Source organism: Lissotriton vulgaris, chromosome 6 (genome assembly GCF_964263255.1).
Source record: "Lissotriton vulgaris chromosome 6, aLisVul1.2, whole genome shotgun sequence".
NCBI lineage: Eukaryota > Metazoa > Chordata > Amphibia > Caudata > Salamandridae > Lissotriton > Lissotriton vulgaris.
The window spans coordinates 891,583,168-891,602,164 of record NC_141694.1 but is presented as its reverse complement, the minus strand read 5'-3'; the positions used below and the strand labels follow the sequence as shown (position 1 = coordinate 891,602,164).

The 18,997-nt window shown below is 42.0% G+C and overlaps 1 protein-coding gene across 1 annotated transcript in view; it reads right to left on the bottom strand.

Annotated features, from left to right (window-relative positions):
* Nucleotides 1–18,997, bottom strand: part of ANAPC1 (anaphase promoting complex subunit 1) — a 763,513-nt gene that overhangs the window by 600,191 nt on the left and 144,325 nt on the right. The window contains exon 8 of the mRNA XM_086926883.1: nt 15,652–15,878. Within this exon, the coding sequence (XP_086783009.1) occupies nt 15,652–15,878 (227 nt within the window). The remainder of the gene's footprint in view (nt 1–15,651; nt 15,879–18,997) is intronic.

Here is an 18,997-nt window from a genome sequence, read left to right as displayed (position 1 = left end):
GATTGCTCTACTTCTTTATAAATCTGCCGGTAGAAATGCTAGTTTCTAGGTTCCGGCAGCTGAAAACCTGCAAGAGCTGATATGGGACGGGGGCCGCCAGAGGGTATCACTAGAGGTTCTTTGGCACTCACCAGACAAGGGCGACCTGGGTGACCCTTATTTTGAGGTGTACGTCTTGGTTTCGTAGCTCCTGTGGGGCACTCAGTGGCTAGATGGAGTCCACCAAGAGGAGTTTGGGCCGATGGGGTTGTCTGCCCACTTGGGCGCAACCGTTAGCGAAACTACTTAACCTGGTGGTGGTGATCACACCACCTAGTGTGTTTTTGAAGGCAGCGTTGAAGTGCTGGAGGCGCTGCATGAGGAGGTCGGCTGGCACACTCTTCTATGCAACGGCGCTACCATTATGGTACTCCCACAAGAAGATTCCCTGTCCTTTTTTACAGCTGGGCAGCTGTTGACCTGGACTGATGCAGGATTGGTGACAGTAGGAGGCTTTTACCAACAAGGGGTTCTCCTCTAGATGGACGAACTGGCAACACAATATGACTTACCCCCAGGCCAATTCCTCACATACAAGGCCTTGGCTAGAACTTTTAAAGACCTGTGGGCTGGGGGACATGACAAACAGTCGAAACATGCTGTGCCGCAGCTGTTGGTGTCCTTGGGCACTGTATAACACTTAGTGAAATGGTTTTACAGAGCACTATTAGAGATGACCTGCAACCCACAGCTGGCATTGCGACAAAGATGGGGGGGCGACACTGGAACAGGATAACCTGACTCGGAGTGGCGTAAGATACTGGAGTACCCTTAAAAAAGTCTCTAGGAATATGATGTTAAAATACACACAATTTAATTACGTCCATAGTACTTATATAACCCCCCTACCCCCCATATAGACTACAGGTGGTTTACATGCAGACACCTGGATGCAGACTTAGTACACATAACCTGGAGCTGTCCACGGCTAAGTACATTCTGGAAGACTGTAGTAGACACCCTAAATACCACACTGGGGTGCTCCATAACTTGTTCCCTAGAGGTCTACCTGCTAGGATAATACCAGAGACCCCGCACACGGAAGGGAGGCTCTACATTTTTGGACCTGGACTTAGTATTGTCCGAGAGGCGAATAGCAATGGCCTAGAAGTACATGACGGGACCAGTGGTGGGAACATGGGTGAAGACTGTTACTCAATGGGCTAGGGCTGAGGGGAGAGCTCTGATTCGGATGGATACCTGAGGGATACAGAGATGCCAGAAAGCTAGTTTGTGGATAGAAGTCTTAGTAGCCTGGGAACACCCAGAGCGGGGGTGGGGGTCCGAGGATGAATCTGAGGGTCAGGCGAACCCAACCGTGGGGGATGGGGCGACCTCCCCGAGGGTAATGATTAGGGCAGAGGACACACACTGAGTAAGGAACCAGACTGGACTATTACCGCCCTTGCCTACTTGAGTGGGGTACTGAGTGGTACTGGACTCACTCCACTATCCTGGCACCCAGACGTGCTGCACAAGCCCTCAAATGAACCACAGGACGGCCCTGTGACCGTCCTTCCCTTTACCGCCGCCCACCCTCCCCCGAACCTCTTTTATCCTACCTGGCCTAGCAAGTTTGAGCAGTCCCTGCAATGAATTGGTTATTTACCCCCCCCTTTTTTCATTTTATATTTTACATAATTGTTATTGCAGTTCTGCATGATATTAGACCTTCTCCCTCAGTGCAAATGTTGTTGCTGTGAATAGTTTGCCGAACCGGAAATGTTGATTGTAGAAGCAATATACATCTTTGAGTGGAACCTTGATGACAGATCTCTGCCTGTATTTCATTTGACTGTTGTGGAACTGTTGAGACATGCTGCTGGATTACACTTCCCTGAGGGTGAAACAAAAGGTCACGTCATGAATAATAAATGAGGTCAGACTCCAACAAGCCAGCGGTCGGGGGGGGGGGGCGGGGGGGGGGGAGCAAATGAGTTTGACTGTGGTGCAGCAGCTGCGAGTGTCCACTCAGTCCTGGCGGGGACGTGGCTTGAAAACTAGAGCGCCAACACAGTAGTAACGAGCAAGGCGCAATAGAGAGGAGAAATTAAAGTGAAAACTGGATCCCAGCAGATCCAGTGTGCGAGGTCAAGCTTTCTTTCATCCACACACGGCAAGAAAACAACATTGTAAATAAAATAAAAAAGTGAGACAGTGAAATAATAAACCTAAATAAAAGACCAAAGTGAGTCCAAGTGACGGGTGGGAGCCAGACACTTCGGACATACAAGAAAACAAGCATTAGAAATGCAATAGGTCTCGGATCTATTTGAGTTAGAGGAAATGGCATTGTAAATGCCAACGTCTTTTCGCCATGTGTTATGGAGTGTATGTATGTAGTGTGTAATGGAATTATGTGGTTTGGATTGGAATTGGAGCAATGGTAGCATGCTGAGCTTTAGAGGATTATGTTTAAAAGTAAAGTTTGCAATACTGCTATTGGTACAATAGTTAATTGTGGATTCGTTAACAATTGATGTGTGTAGTGATGGCTGTTGGTGTGCACTGACGGGTGGTGGTGTGTGCCTGGTGAAAGCGTGCACTGACGGCTGGTGGTGTGTGTATGCCTGGTGAAAGTGTGCAATGATGGTTGGTGGTGTGTGTGTGCGCCTGGTGAAAGCGTGCAGTGAAAGCTGGTGGTGTGTGTGAGCTTGTTGAAAAGCTGCTTACCCTGCATACTCACATACTGATTACCCTGCATATTGAAACACTGCTCACCCTGCACACTCACACACTGCTGGCCCTGGACACCCACATACTGCTCACCCTGCATAGGCACACTCTGCTCACCCTGCACACACACACTGCTGGCCCTAAACATCCACATACTGCCCATCCCGCATATGCACACACTGCTTAGCCTGCACACTCACACACTGCTGGCCCTGGACACCCACATACTGATCACCCTGCATACTCACATACTGATCACCCTGCATACTCACACACTGCTCACCCTGCATACTCACACACTGATCACCCTGCATACTCACACACTGCTCACCCTGCACACTCACACACTGCATGCTTCTGTACTGCTGGAACCAGTGTGCCTGTACTGTGTGTTCTGTGCTTCTGTACTGCTGGAACCAGTGCTCCTGCACTGCTGGGACCAGTGTTCCTGCACTGCTGGGACAAGTGTTCCTGCACTGCTGGGACCAAAGCTCCTGTACTGCTGGAACCAGTGCTCATGTAATGCTGGAACCAGTGCTCCTGTACTGTTCCATGCTTCTATACTGCTGGGACCAGTGTTCCTGTACTGTGGGTTCCGTGCTTCTGTACTGCTGGGACCAGGGTTCCTGTACTGTGTGTTCCGTGCTTCTGTACTGCCGGGACCAGTGCTCCTGGACTGCTGGGACCAGTGTTCATGTATTGTGGGTTCCATGCTTCTGTACTGCTGGGACCAGTGTTCCTGTACTGTGTGTTCAGTGCTCCTGTACTGCTGTCACTCACACTCTGCACGCACTCGCACTCTGCACGCACTCGCACTCTGCACGCACTCGCACTCTGCACGCACTCACACTCTGCACTCACTCTCACTCTGCACTCACTCTGCACTCACTCTGCACTCACTCTGCACTCACTCTGCACTCACACTGCACTCACACTGCACTCTCACTGCACTCTCACTGCACTCTCACTGCACTCTCACTGCACTCTGCACTCTCACTGCACGCACTCTCACTCTGCACTCACTCACACTCTGCACTCATTCTGAACTCCCTCTGCACTTACTCACACTCTGCACTCACTCACACTCTGCACTCACTCACACTCTGCACTAAAAAGGGCATTTCTTTAACATGTAGAAGCTGTGACATTAATATGTCACATTATATCAATGCACTGTGAAGTACTTATTTATCGGACTGTTTTTAAACATGAACCATTAGTGAAATCAGAAACAAGACAGTTGTCCTTTAACCACATGCGCGCTCTGGGTATTCTAGATCTATGCTGAGATTTTCAAAAACCCATGTTACATGACGAGCTGGGCTCGTCATCAGCGTGCGAGGAGGCTACACCATGACGAGCCCAGCTCGTCATGAGCCTGGAAGGGGTTAAACTTGAACTTTGCCCAGAGTATCACAGAGCAGCATTGCAGCGTATTCACCTCAGGACGGATTCTGAACACTTGCTCGAGACATCGGAGCACCTTCTATCCCTCTCAACTCAACATCAGGAGCAGGAACACCGGAGGGGAGGGGCTGCGGCGTCTTGAGGAAGAAGCAAAACCGAAGTGTGTCAGGAGGCAGTGCTGTCTGTCTGTCAGCATCACCCGAAGAGACAAACGCATAAAATAGCGAGAACCACACAAGGGGCAGGAAACCACAGCAGCCAGAGGTGCCTGGAAGGGGCGGGTCTGCAGTGCACTCCAAGGGCATGATGACGTGTCATGCCCAAACTGTCTTTAAGGGGTGTGGCGTAACTGCCAGAGCAGCCGACTTTGGAGCTGGGGGGTCCAGGTCCGAGTTTTGGCATCGGCTGAACTCCTGTGATTCTGGCAAATCATTTCATCTCACAGCGCCTGGAGACCCGCACGAGTCTTTAGCACTATACAAATCCGAGTATTATGATTTTATTGCACACTGCGACTTTCTGAATAAAGAGTCCGCAATAAATGTCAAGTTTCTGAGTGGTCGTCAGTGACTGCTGTGGGTATTTCGGTGTTGTAGCGTGCATGTGGTCATGCGAGCTTGAGAGTGGCATGTGCGTGGTCATTTATGCTTGGCAGTGGCATGCACTTTTTGCAGTTAGCTCGGCAGTTAGCTAGTCAGTTAGCAGGCAGCTAGCATTGGTGGCAGCATAGGTGATGAGACAATAGGGAGGGGAGGTGCGAAGTTGGTGGATTTATTTATGCTATTTTATATAGCGCGGACTTTACCCGAAGGTGACAGAGCGCTCGACAAAAGCAACAGAGCTGATATAAGAGAACATTGCAAGTGAACAAATTACAGAAGCAAAAGTTACAATACCTGAGGCAATAGTGACAATTGTGAGTGTACAACGTAAAAGAAGTAGCAAAGACAGTGGGGAGGTTCATTCTGTGAGGGTCAGAATGTCAGACTGAAGTCAAGCTTTGACCGGGAGGCGGCATGCGCACGCACACAGCAGAGAAAACGAGGCTTCGTAGAGCAGACAGCAAAGAATGGTGCACGCGCGCCCAGCATCTGTCTTCAATTATCGCGAGCCATGACAGCTGGTAATTGAAGAAATATGGCCTTCTGCTGCTCGTGTCCGCACGGAATGTGCACGAGGCAGAGCAACTCTACCGCCTATGGCCTATTGCGTGCTGTCTTCTAAAAAGACAGGCATGCGAGGCCCAATTGCTATGGAGCTGCCAAAAAAACATGGCAAAAATCACGAGCATTCAGGAATCTGTTAGGTATGATTTTCGCAGCCCTCAGAAAAGGACTCTTAAGCCACGCCCACTTCGTGGGACGTAGGCCGAGCCCTAATAAGCCACGCCCACTTCGTGGGACGTAGGCCGAGCCCTAAAAAAAACCTTAGTGGCTGATTCAGGCAGAGTAGGGATGGCTCATCCTGGACGGATGTTCCAGTCCAAGGTAACAAGTGTATTTTCCTGATAGTGGAGTGATGTCACACAACCCCACAATTGAATTATTTTCCATTTAGCTGCTAAATCATATTTTGCACGCAGAGTGCTATGGGTTTAATACCCAGACAAATTGCATTGAACAATTTCTATTATGATACCTCATTTCAATAATCGTCTTACTGTTAGGTATTGTTTTTCTGCTGCAGGTAACGGGTTTCACTATTAGACAAGTTTTTTGCAACCAATGGGTCGACCTCAGAAGGAAGAGAGGCTCAGATGGCCCTGCAGAGATTCAAACTTGAAACCTACTAGTCACTCAGAGATGTCACACGAGCATTTCGCTCTGTAAGAACAACATACAAGAAATCGGGCAACACTATTTTCAGAGAATCTTGGTAATCTAGTGTCTGAAGAGCAGAGGTGCCAATAGGTTCATTCTTATATCAGTTTAGCGAATGTAAGGCAGAAGTCAAAACTCATCAAAGATGCAATGATGTGAGACATGTTTCAATTACACTGTGATTTGTGTAGGCAATCAACAACAGTACAGGTAGCTTCAAGATTAAAAAGAATATATACATTTACTGATACGTCATAAGTGCTACTAAACTTGTGGCAGACAGCTCAAGTACTCAAAATGTCATGCAAATTTGTTTATATAAAAGAGTTTGTACAGCATGTTACAATAGGTTTGGCTAGTCAGTACCACTTTGAGCCAGATTCGTCTTCTCTCAAGTACTTAGTAAATATTTTTCCAACACCAGACCCCAGAGATGTTCACAGAATAAGAGTCTTAGTACTCGCTACAAGAAGGCTGCCACTATCGCTATGATGAGGTGGCCATCTTGGAATATGCGCTTGTTCGGCAACAAACCGTGATTTACAGTTCAAATGTACCCGAACATTTTCAGTTTGGTAGGTTTTTACTAGGTTTTTATTTAAACCTAAAACAGGAAACAGACAGGCTCTTCAACACACTCCTGGCTTAAATCGTGTTGTATGGAGAAGGCACTGACAGTGACCTTGGGGCATTTTGCTTTTTGTCATTTCCTCATTCTAGTTGACCCAAAATGTTCTCCCGTGCTAAAAGTCCTATGTCACACGTTCTATGACGTATCTATACTACAGTCTGCCCAACAATAACAGAGGTACAGCGACTGTGGTACTCCTTTAATAGTGATTGCTGTGCCCAAGACCAGTCCATGACACAATTAATGTGGATGTGGTACTTGATTAATAGTTATGAGGTGCATGCTGTTTTCTTACACCAGTGGGTAGGCTGCCTACTAGATCTCGCTGTAGAATTAGAGTCCTTCATGACTGATCCTTCTAATTATATATGTTGTAGTGCTTGGAACACCGTGGAAACATATGAAGTACACCCCAGGATTGAGGAAGGAGACTTGCTGCTTCTACAGCTGAAGCAGAGATAATGGCGGATGCCACCTTAAAATGCATGAAGATCGCTAGCGGTCAGGTCGAGTAAAAGCATTCCGGTCCAATGTGAAGGCGGCAATGGAATACAAAGTGCAGAGTACCCCATAAGGTGAAAAACAGAGCGATTGCGAAAGCATCTGGTACAAGGAAACAAACACACAATCCTAGCTGTTCACTCTCGGCTTCTCCATTCAATTAGCATCAAAGTAGTGTTGCATGCTGCAGTCCAATAAATGATCCTTTTCTGGTTAGCCCCAGACTCACAGAGACAGCAATGACCTCGACCACTAGCAGAGCAACCCCCACTGTTGACCAGATTTCAACAAAATTATCTGCACCTCTGAGCTGTAAACCATACATCTACAATGATCCCTTGAGAGCCACTCATTCTTCCCACCACAGCATTACTGATGGACTCTTCTGCAACTGCAGACAGCTGTGGTCACACTCGGGCGCATCTGGACATCTCAGCTACAGTGCTGCCACAGAACATTCTTTTAGCAAATTAGACATGTTCCCAATTCTCATATTTCGACTATAATGAGATTCTTACATAGAAAATTGCAATGGAATTAGAAGATGCTGGAGGCAAGATGGCGCCCGAACGCCGAGTCGTGTCGGACGTGTGAGCTCTACTCTCCTTCAGCTCACAGGTTTTTTTGCAGATTCTTTGGAAGGGCTTAATCTGATAAATACAAATATAGATACAAAATCAACCAACGAGGCAGAGTCACTGGATTTTTACTCAGTGTCGGAAAATTCAGCGGAAAATTCTGCGTCTTCATGTGAGGATCTAGCCGCTCAGTACTCAAAACAAATGCGTTTAGAAGAAGGTGAGAGCGAAATAGATGATGAAGATGAACCCGAAGAATATGTTGAAGATAGCCCTAACACAGTGAGAGGCAATGGAGATTCCCTGATAATGGAAGGAGCTACAGGAGCTCGTCAAGAAGAACCAAATGATAATATCACCTTAGCGACCATCTACCAGACAATACTAAGTCATATGGACAAAACGGAGAGAGATAGTCAAAAAATCCAAAATTCGTGTCGAAAGCTGCAGAGCTCTATTCGCAGATTGGCGAAGTCACACTCTGACTTTGGGGAAAGATTCACTGAGGTTGAGACAAGAGTGTCTAATATTGAAGACGAATTAGTAAAACAAAAAACTGTCACAGAAAATTTGAATGCCAATAAAGAGGATCTACTTTGGAAAATGGCCGATTTTGAAAATCGTTCGACGTAATAATTTAAGATTAATGCAAATTTCTGAGGGCAAAGAAGGACAAGATCCACACAAAGTTATAGTTGAACTGTTTCAAAGGGCATTTCCGGAGTTGAAGAGATGGGATTGGGAACGAGAGGTTGAGCGTGCCCATAGATATCCATTTAATATCCAACTTAGAATTGGGGAAGATGTCAGAAAACCCAGACCGATTTTGGTAGCTTTTAACAGTTATCGGGCTAGAGAAGATGTATATATGAACACAAGACCAAATAGTAAAAGCAGGGGGGAAGGGTTTACCTTCTTTGCAACACCGGACTATAGTAAATATACTATGGACACCCGATGGCAGCTAAGACAATTAGTGAGTGGGTTTAAAAAAAAAAGCGCACAAGCTTATATTATGAACCCGGCTAAGTTGAAAGTTATCTACAAAGAGAACACTCGGTTCTTTACCAATGTTGTAACTGCTAAAGGATACCTGCATGATTTAAAAGACTCTTAGATCCTTTGATTGTGGATTTATATAGCTGTTACAGTTCAAGGATATAGCTTTTTTTTCCCACTTTATTTGATTTAAAAAATACCTGAAAAATTTTCCAGATGGGAATTTAAAACTGGGTAGTATTCACTGGTATATGTATTGAAAATATGAAAGTTTGGATATAATACTTATATCATGATGAATGAACTGTTAACCTGTGAGGCAGTGAAGGGGGAGAGAATGAGCTCAGCTCCATCACCAGGACCAGGAGTCCGAAAGCCTCGGTAAAGGAGGGGGGGAGGGGGGGTGCTACTGGACAGTGGGTTGGGTGGTGGAGGGGGGCACGGGGGTTAAAGGGGAAAAATGCCACGTGGGGGTCAAATGATTTTGCAAAGCTAATTAAGAAGAATGGAGCCAGTATTAAAGGAAATATAAGGATCAAAATAGGATACCTTATTGTTAAGTATAGAGATAAAAATATGATTGGGGAAAGCTATAATGGTTAAGAATATGAAAATATGTTCTTTCAATGTTTCTGGCCTTAATAACTTACATAAAAGAAAGAGGATCGCAGCAGAAATTCGTTTCTTGAAACCGGATATATTGTGTCTCCAAGAAACACATTTACCATGGGAGAAAAGAGGTCTTGCATCTGATTTAGGATACACTTTATTGGCAACATCCCGGCAAACAAGCACGATTAGAGGGGTAATGATTTTGATCAAACCACGACTAGGTACGTTAGTAAATAGCCTAACGGATAAATGGGGCAGATGGGTGATAGTTACGCTAAGTATAGGAAATATGTATTTAACAATATGTTCAATTTATGGAGCCAACTTTGACCAGGGAGAAATATTTGAATATGTAAATCTTGAACTGGCCAACTGGAGAACCCCCTTAGTCTTATGTGGAGATTTTAATATTAACTTGAAGGCAGGCGAATTAGACGCCGGCATAGAGAATTATAAGGGGAGAAAACCTCGGGTCTTTAAAGCTCTATACAACCTAGTGAAGGATCATGCAATGGTTGATGCTTGGTGTAAGAATCACCCCACTGCCGCAGGATATACCTTTTACTCCTCTCCGCATAAGAAACTGGTCCGCTTGGATTATTTTTTACCTCAACTAGTATACAATCTAATATAAAAATTCTGATATTTCCGAGAGTAACGTCGGATCATTCACCACTGCTTATTGAGATCGCCCATATAGGAGAAGCAAAGCAGAATAGGAATTTCACATTTGATAGGAAGTTATGTTTAGATCCACAATATAGAGAGGCCATGATCAAATGGATTACAGAATTTATACAGAATATGGGTTTGGCTGATATTGATATAATATGGGACACATGGAAGGCATGTTTTAGAGGAGAAACAACTAGCTATGGTTTTTATGATCAAAATTTACAACGGGGTAAAATGCGAGATCTTTATGATCAGCTTGCCAAAGCAGAAGAAAAGCTAACCACGGAAATTAAGGAGGGACTTAATAATATAACTAAAATTCAGGAATTTGAGGGTCTTATAGCTAAATGTCGAGCGAATATTACAGGAATCTGGTCTCAGGAGATTGCTCGGAAATACTTAGTATATAGGAGATATATGCATGAATATGGGGAAGCTGTAGGTAGGGCTTTGGCATTAAAATTAAAAATGAAAGAATCCTCTCGCCAAATAGTTAGATTAAAAGATATGGTCTAATTTCTGAAGACCCACAAAAAATGTTGGAAATATTTTATCAATTCTACACAGAATTATATACGAAACAAGCTAATCTAGATATTGATTTGTTTTTGCATGAAGCGATACTCAATAAGCTTAGCGAATCAGAGAAAGATATGTTAGACCAACCTTTCACAATGGAAGAGTTGGAGGGTGCAATAAAAAATATGTCCAATGGGAAGGCAGCCGGTCCTGACCTCATCCCAAGTGAGGTTTATAAATGTTTTTTTGATCCTCTAAAGAATCTTATGCTAGAGACTTTTAGAAGAGCACAAATAGGTAAAGCTCCACAATCTTGGGATGATGCCGCGATAGCCGTTTTTGCCAAAAAAGGGAAATCCCAAGAAGAGCCTGTCTCATATAGACCTATATCTTTGCTAAATTGCGATAGCAAGATTTATTCAAAGATGTTAGCTAATCGCATTTCTAAGATTATAACACCCTTAGTATCATTAAACCAACATGGTTTTATTCCCAAAAGAGGAACTGTATCTCATATTAACAAAGTGATCACTCTAATGGATATAGCGGAAACTGAGAAGAGAGATTTGGCGCTGATATTACTGGATGCCGAGAAGGCGTTTGATCGCGTAGAATGGGCTTACTTATTGGAAGTTATGGATAGGATGGGATTTTAAAATTTTTAAATTTCTAACAGCTATTAAGGTACTATATCGATCACCAAATGCGAGAATTGTAGTTATGGGACAAAAATCGGATAAGATAATAATCACGAGGGGTACTCGACAGGGATGCCCTTGTTCTCCACTTCTTTTTGCGTTATTTATTAATCCTTTTTTAATTAAGTTACAGGAATCATTATGTATCAAACCATTTATTGTATCCAATATACCTTTTTCAATATTTGCATATGCGGACGACATAGCTATTATTACCACAGATCCCAGACAAGCAATCATAGAGATTGAACAGTTAGCTATCAATTTCGGACACAGCTCTGGCTATAAACTTAATGCTGCAAAAACGCAGGTACTTTGCACGGATAGTCTTCAATATAATAACAATAGGGTAGTCTCAGAAGTGACATATTTAGGAATAACCATAAAATCACATACACAGGAGATAGTGGCAGCCAACTTGATTAGGATAACATCACAAATTCAACAATCACTAGATAGATGGGGGAGACTCCAACTTTCCTTAATTGGAAGAGGCAACATCATCAAGATGAACATACTACCCAAAATATTATTTATCTACCGTAGCATTCCTCTAGAAATTCCTCAAAACTATATAAATAAACTACAAACACTATGTACGAAAAATTTTTGGGCACCTGGGAAAACCAGGAGAGCAATGAAATGGCTAACTTTTCTGGAATAGAGAGGGGGGCGGGGGATCCCGGATTTTTTTGTTTTACTATTATGTATGCTTTCTACAGAGAATGCAAATTCTTTTGACTGGAGAACAAATAGAAGACCCGGCAGAGTCTCCCTCAATATTTTATTTATTACTGGGAGAAAATTCAAAGGGCTGTTTATTGAAAGAGTTGGAAGGCAATTACTATAAACATACTCGGTTTAAGGTGATTGATGCAGCATATAAAGTTTGGAGGAAAGTCAAAAATATAATGAAATTAGAGAAAATTATTTTTTACACTTCATTTTCAGCAGAGAAAATTCTTCCCGTAATATTTAGAGATCAGGTGGCCAAGGTATGGAGTATGCAAGGAATGGCAAGAATTGGAGACTTATATCAGAAGGATGGAACCTTTAAAGCTTTTTCCGAATTGACTAATAAATATCATATACAGCATTCTAGTTTCTTCAAGTATCTACAAATTAGGGATTTTTGTCTAAAGAAAGTATCTAATCCGACATCTAATACTCTAATAGAGGCAATACAAACAAAGAAAAAGATAGGGCAGATATATCAATTATTGTTGGAGTATAAACAGGATGACTTGAATAAATATAATATATATTGGCAAAATCAGCTGGAAGACAATGAATTGAACATTGTAGATACCATCCTCATGACTAAAGATATATGTATCTCAGCCAACATGAAGGCACAAGTATTTAAAACTGTATTTAGACTATATTACACACCTAAACGAATGTCTTCATGGGGGCCACAATATGATGGAAAATGCTTCAGGTGTGGAGGAGAAGAAGCAGATTTACTTCATATCTTCTATGAATGCTCTAAATTGAGTCCCTTTATCTTAAATATAGAAAATGTCATCTCAGAAATTATTCACTTTCCTATAAAAATATCTCCAGCACTGATGTTAATTGGAAGGACTCAATTTATTAATGAAAATACAGATATGTCTAAATATAAATACTTCTTATTTGTAGCAATGATAGTTGCTAGATTAGGTATAGCTACTGAATGGCTACAACCTGAAGCACCTGCTTTTGAATTTTGGAGAAGGAAACTATTGAATGTATATGAATTAGAATGGAATTTATATGCTTTAAAAGGTATAAGAAAAAAAAGGATTGGCATATCGATATGGGGTGCACTTAAAGACTACATAGAGAATTAGATTTCTTTATTTATGTATTCTGTAATGAACTAAAATGCTGGAATCAATCACTTATTTGTAGAAAAAATGCTTTTTATGTTTGGCTTTATTCTTTTCTTATTGGATTCTGTGAATTGTATTTTGCTTCTTTTTCGTTTGTTCCCACGCTGGCAATAAAAATAATTTTTTAAAAAAAAGGGATTTAGAAGATGCTAACATTTTCTGTCTGACATGGATCTCACTTGAATGACCAATTCTAAGAGTGCACATCACCCTAGGCTAACAAGCCCCCTTATCCTATTCTACCTCCCCTGTCAGCACATTGATACTAACCTAAGCAGCGATCGACAGAGGGCTGTCAGACCACTGCATCTTAGGATCCACTAGAGGACAGAGTCAAGCCACCATGCCAGACTACTCAACACCATAGTGTTTATTAAGACAATACCAGTCCTATCTATGCAGTGGCTCATCATAAACACTTGAAGCATTGCTGGTAGTATGCTTCTCGTACCAGAGTGCATCTACAGCACAGTTTGGCTTTCAAAGAGAGGAATATTAGAGCCAGCATAGCCCTGGGCATTGAAGGCACTTGTGAGTGTCACTGGGACTAAATAACCGCTCACTGCTGACACAGATCTCTCTTAGCAGGAGCTTGTTGGGGTTGGAAGCTCTCTCCAGAAGTGATCACCAGTTTTCAGGATAACTGACATGCAGATAAACACAAAGGGTCAAAGGTAAGTGTATAGCGTGCGAAAAAATAAAAAATTGGGGTGCGAGAATAAAGTAACAAGAGCCAATATAGAACAGAACGAGGCAGGAATCTGTGATATGAACAGTAAAGGTTTGGGTATGTCAGTAGAGAAGATACAAAGCAAGGATGCCTAATCAAGGGCAGAAAAGTAAGGATTATCTGGCGAGGAGCCAACTGTGAAGCCGTCATCACCTCTTAATAAACAGAGTGAAAAGCCATGAAAGCCTCAATCCAAAGTGCAATCAAACACAAACGGACTATAAAGCTAAATAAGCACCGGTATGAACAGACAATCAACACCCTCGTAGGATACACGTGTTTTGGCATGACAATAGGAAAGAATACAAGCATGCATCTTGTGTTCTCAGAAAGCGCACCAAAACCTAGCAGAAGTCCTTCTCCATTTTTTACTTAGTGATAGCAGGCACCAGAACATCCATCGGTCTAAGCTGTTGGGAGGGAAACATAAGAACATCAACAATAACATTGCCATGTTCTAGGATAACATAAGAATCCAGATCAATGATCCAAGTCAAGGAGATTAACCTGAAAATGGGAGTATACAGATTCAAATCACTGAAATATCCAAGACACAGATGGAATCTTCTCCTCCTGGAAGTAGATCAACATCCCTATCATAATAAGATCTGTGCCAGCATTTCTGCAATTCAGAAAGTAACTGAAGCCCCCATCTCTGAATAAAACAGTACATTTCATTGTAAACGTTCCTGTATTGTATCATAAGGCTCTCATTGCTCTTAATTGATTCATGGCTCTCTAGCTCTGTTATCGCTGTTCAAATTAGTACACACAGGATGCTTGCCAAGATTTATTTTATGATATGATATAATGTCTAGTTGAACAACCAACATTATCAACTATGTATGCTTAGAAACATTATTTTTCTTACACTACCCATTTAAGTATCACATGCTCAGGGGTATGATTGTAAATGCTGAACCAGTGGAAGCATCTGAACATTTAAAGCGTTAAAGCATAAAAACACACCATCAGGTTTTTTTGTTTTTTTAAATCATTGTTCCTCTTTCTCCGGATTAATTTTGTTTATCTCACCTCCCTTTCTTCCTCCATCTTTCTGTCCAGATCCAGGTTGTTATATCATATTGGCTCTCTTCCATGCACCGGATGATCATTAACATTCAGTCAATATGTCTTCTCTTAGGATCCCAAGCCTCTAAAACTGTCATTTTCACCCGTCCTCTGCTAGGATTACCACTCATCTCTTCTTGACCTTTCTGCCAACTTTTTCCTAACTCGCTAATCTGTGCTCAACTCATTCAACCCTTTCATCTCCAAACTTCACACAACTGCTTACATCTCTCTCCATATCTTCTATTTAATGGCTCCCTTTCCACTCTTGTATTCTATATTGCTTCCAAATTATTATTATTAAGTAGATGCATGGTCCTGCCCATCATTCCTAACTATCGTCTATATCCGTGCTCCCATTCAGCGGGGCAAGTTCAACTTCTTGCACTATTGCATTCACACCCATTTTCAATCTTTTCTCTACATTAGTGCCTAAATATTGGCCCGCTCTTCTCTTCCATTCTGCATCTACATACACACTTTGACTCCTCAGTAACACTTGACATTTTCATGATACAGGCCCTCATCATGAATGCCAGATTCGGCTAGTAAAAAAAAAAAAAAAAGATATATCAGCAGTCTGAGGATTTCAAGATGAGTGGTAATTCCACGTGCGTTATTACCGCATGGGAATTTTTTTGGGAAGAAACGTGGGATGATTTGGTAACAGCTCACTGTAGATTAAGACAATCCACTGTATCATAATTTCAAGGTGCAGCATCAACAGTTGTTTGACTGTGAGAATGAGCGTCACAGTGTTTCTAACGAGTTAAAATCAAGGCTGACATTGTTTCCCCATACCACAATGAAGCACATACCTCAGAGCAGCCATGCTGGATATAGAGGGAGAGTGTGAGCGAGAATGTATGCTAGGAGAAGACACAGATCTACTCTGACTATGAATGGAGGAATAATTCTGGAATGGCGACACAGCTGGTGAATCTCCCCTAGAGATGCTTCTCAGGTGGGCTGTCAGAGAGCTGCTCGCTGCTGTGTGCTGTGGTGTGCCCAACTGATCTTGAAACTTCAGTACCACATTCTGCTCCTGCAAAGACGAAACATTGTCAGACTATTAACATTGAATAGCTAAAATTACGGCACATTGCAAATAATCAGCTAAAAACAGATGTCCTTTATCGAAAATATTAGGAACCCTGAACACCATGATATAAACGTCTCTCATGAGAAAAAAACCCTCTAACACGAGTAGCCACTTTACATTTCCACATTGTAAAGGTACCACACGTTTACGTGGAGAAGTGTGGCTCAATGGTTTTGTTTTCATAAGATTGTTGACCCAATCCTTTTCCTATTAAAGGGTAGCTCCCTCTTTATCTTTTGATATTCAAGCACAGTTATTTAACTGGGGAGTCTTGTTCTCTCTTTCTCACCCTAGCAGTGAGGCGTTAATAGATACGCGGTTGTCCCAAAGTAAAAATGGACACCTTTAAAGTCTTTAGTTTTTCTGAGGACCAATTTAATAAATTAGTCAACGGCCCAGAAAAAACTTGTTAATACGATATCCACAACCAATACCGATGTAGAACAATGGAAAGAGCTTTGGAATTTAAAAAAAAAGATAATCAGGACTGAATTACATTCTGATTTCCTGATACAGTACTGTAAGAAGGGGATGATCCCCAAAGGATTACAGGTTAAAAATGAACCCAGTTTATTTGTAAAAAATGAAAAGTTCATTGAGACATGGACCTTCATAGCGAATAGGTGTAGCAAGGATTGGCTTCTACTAATTATAGAGACAGCGCAAGCCACCCTGATCATAGAGAAGGCAGAACTGGATGAAATGGAACAAAAACTTAAAGACAACACCTCAGTAGAAGATGCAAAACAGAAACTGGAGGAAATCCAAAAGGATCTTGATAGGTACAAAGACTACTTGATAAATAAGAAAAGCAATAAATTCAGGAAAGATCTTAACCAATACAAACAGGAGATAGTCTATCCCTACACGCAGAAGGACTACTTTGATAGACAGAGGGAATAATGGCCAGCTAGAAGCAATTGCAATCAAACAAACGCTAAGGCCCCAGAAAGGGAGTAACATTCTCTGATACATCATATACGAGTAGTGACTCAGAGAATGAGACTGCGCCAGTAAATCATAGCGAAAAGGATAGAGACATTCCACAGAAACAGAGCACCGAAAGTTTCGCTTTTTTAGACAGACGCAAGGGGAACCAAAGTCAAAACCCAAACCCTCGGGGACGAGGGAGAGGGAGAGGATTCTACCAGACAAACCAAGGCCAACAACGTCCCTATATGAAGACCAGGAGTCAGAAAGCATGGGACTAACTCCTGAAACCAAAGCACCAATAATAAATTTAGCGAATAGGAATATGACAAAAGAGGAAATTAGTCTACTAGAGAAGGGATTAGGCTTTGCCACAGCAGGACCCCCAGATAGATTCACACAAGAGAGGGACTTACAAAATTTTGTGCGCAAAATTAGACTCCATAAATACTTTGAGGGAAAAGATAAAGCGCCCACAGATAATAAATCTGGCCTACGCCCCAAGTCACTATGGACTCCATTGAGTTCAATGGTGAATAAAAATTTAGAAACCTTTGAAAAGGTGATAACGAGGGGATTGGAAGATATACTAGACCAAAGGATTTGGGTAAAGAATAATCTCACAACTGAAGAGAAAAAGGCCCTTAAAAGTCTTGAAGAAAGAGAGGAAATTACCATTAAACCAGGAGACAAGGGGGGAAGTATAGTTGTACTAGCAACCACAGACTATGATAGGAGAATGAATCTCCTTCTATCCAACCCAAATCACTATGTAAAATCTAACATGCAAGAGTGGAAAAATTTAGGGAGACACATTAAGAGCCTACTCCTCCTGGCCAAGGAGGATGGAGTAATCAATCAGGAAGAGTATAATTTTCTTAACAACGAAACGCCAACTAGTCCGGCAATCTACGGGTTACCGAAGGTACATAAGAACATCAACGATCCGCCCATGCGGCCGATAGTTTCAAGTATAAACTCTCTGACTGAACCCCTAAGCAAATATGTGGACAAGTTTATACAACCATTAGTTACAGAGCAACCAGCATATATAAAAGACACCACGGACATGATAAGCAAGGTGGAACATATCGAGTTTAATCCCTGCACTCAATGGTTAGTAACGCTTGACATAGAAGCGCTTTACACAAACATTCCCCAGAATAACACCATAAAGGTGATTAAAAGGATGTTGGGAAATGAGGACGAGGAATTAGCAGAACACTCAATATTTATTATAGAATGTGTAGAACTGATCCTTAAGAACAATATTTTTTTATTCTAAGAAAACATGTATAGGCAAACAAAAGGGACTGCCTGTACGTGGCAGATTTCGAAAACAAACATATATTCAACTCATTAGCGCCCTTTTATGAAAACATTTTAAAATGGTCCAGATTTATAGATTATATATTTTTCATCTGGCAAGGAAATGAAGGAGACCTGATAGAATTCATTACTTGGCTCAACTTAGGAGATGAGAATTTGAAATTTACCTCTTCATACAGTAATGAGGCATGTGATTTCCTGGATATTAAAATAAAAAACGTGGAGGGCTTTCTGGTGGTGGAGTTATTTACAAAACCATCAGATCGTAACACCATGCTCCACTTCACAGGCCATCATCCAGCCGCCCAAAAAAATAATATACCATTTGGACAATTTTTAAGAGTGCGGCGCAACTGCACAACAAAAAAGGAATATGACAAACATGCAAAGACCTTAACTAAGAAATTCCTAGATAGAGGGTACCCAAAATCAATGGTAAAAAAGCTTACAAACGTGCCAAGTACTATAATAGGGAAAGCTTATTTGAACCCAAAATCAACCAAGAAAATCATATCAACCCGATTGTTTTTGTGACTAATTTTTCCTGCATATCCAATAAATTAAAAAACTGCATTAACAGTAATTGGAAACTGATCAACGAACCCGGTGAAGTTCCTATGCCCAAACCTATTGTCGCCTTTAGAAGGAACAGAACAGTTAGAAACTGCTTGGTTCAAACTTACCCAAATAAGAGCAAAAGGAACTCGATTAGGACCATAGATGGCACGACACCAACGGGTAATTTTGCCTGTGGTAATTGCAGAAACTGCCCTCTAATAATACCAGGCCCCAATATAAACTAT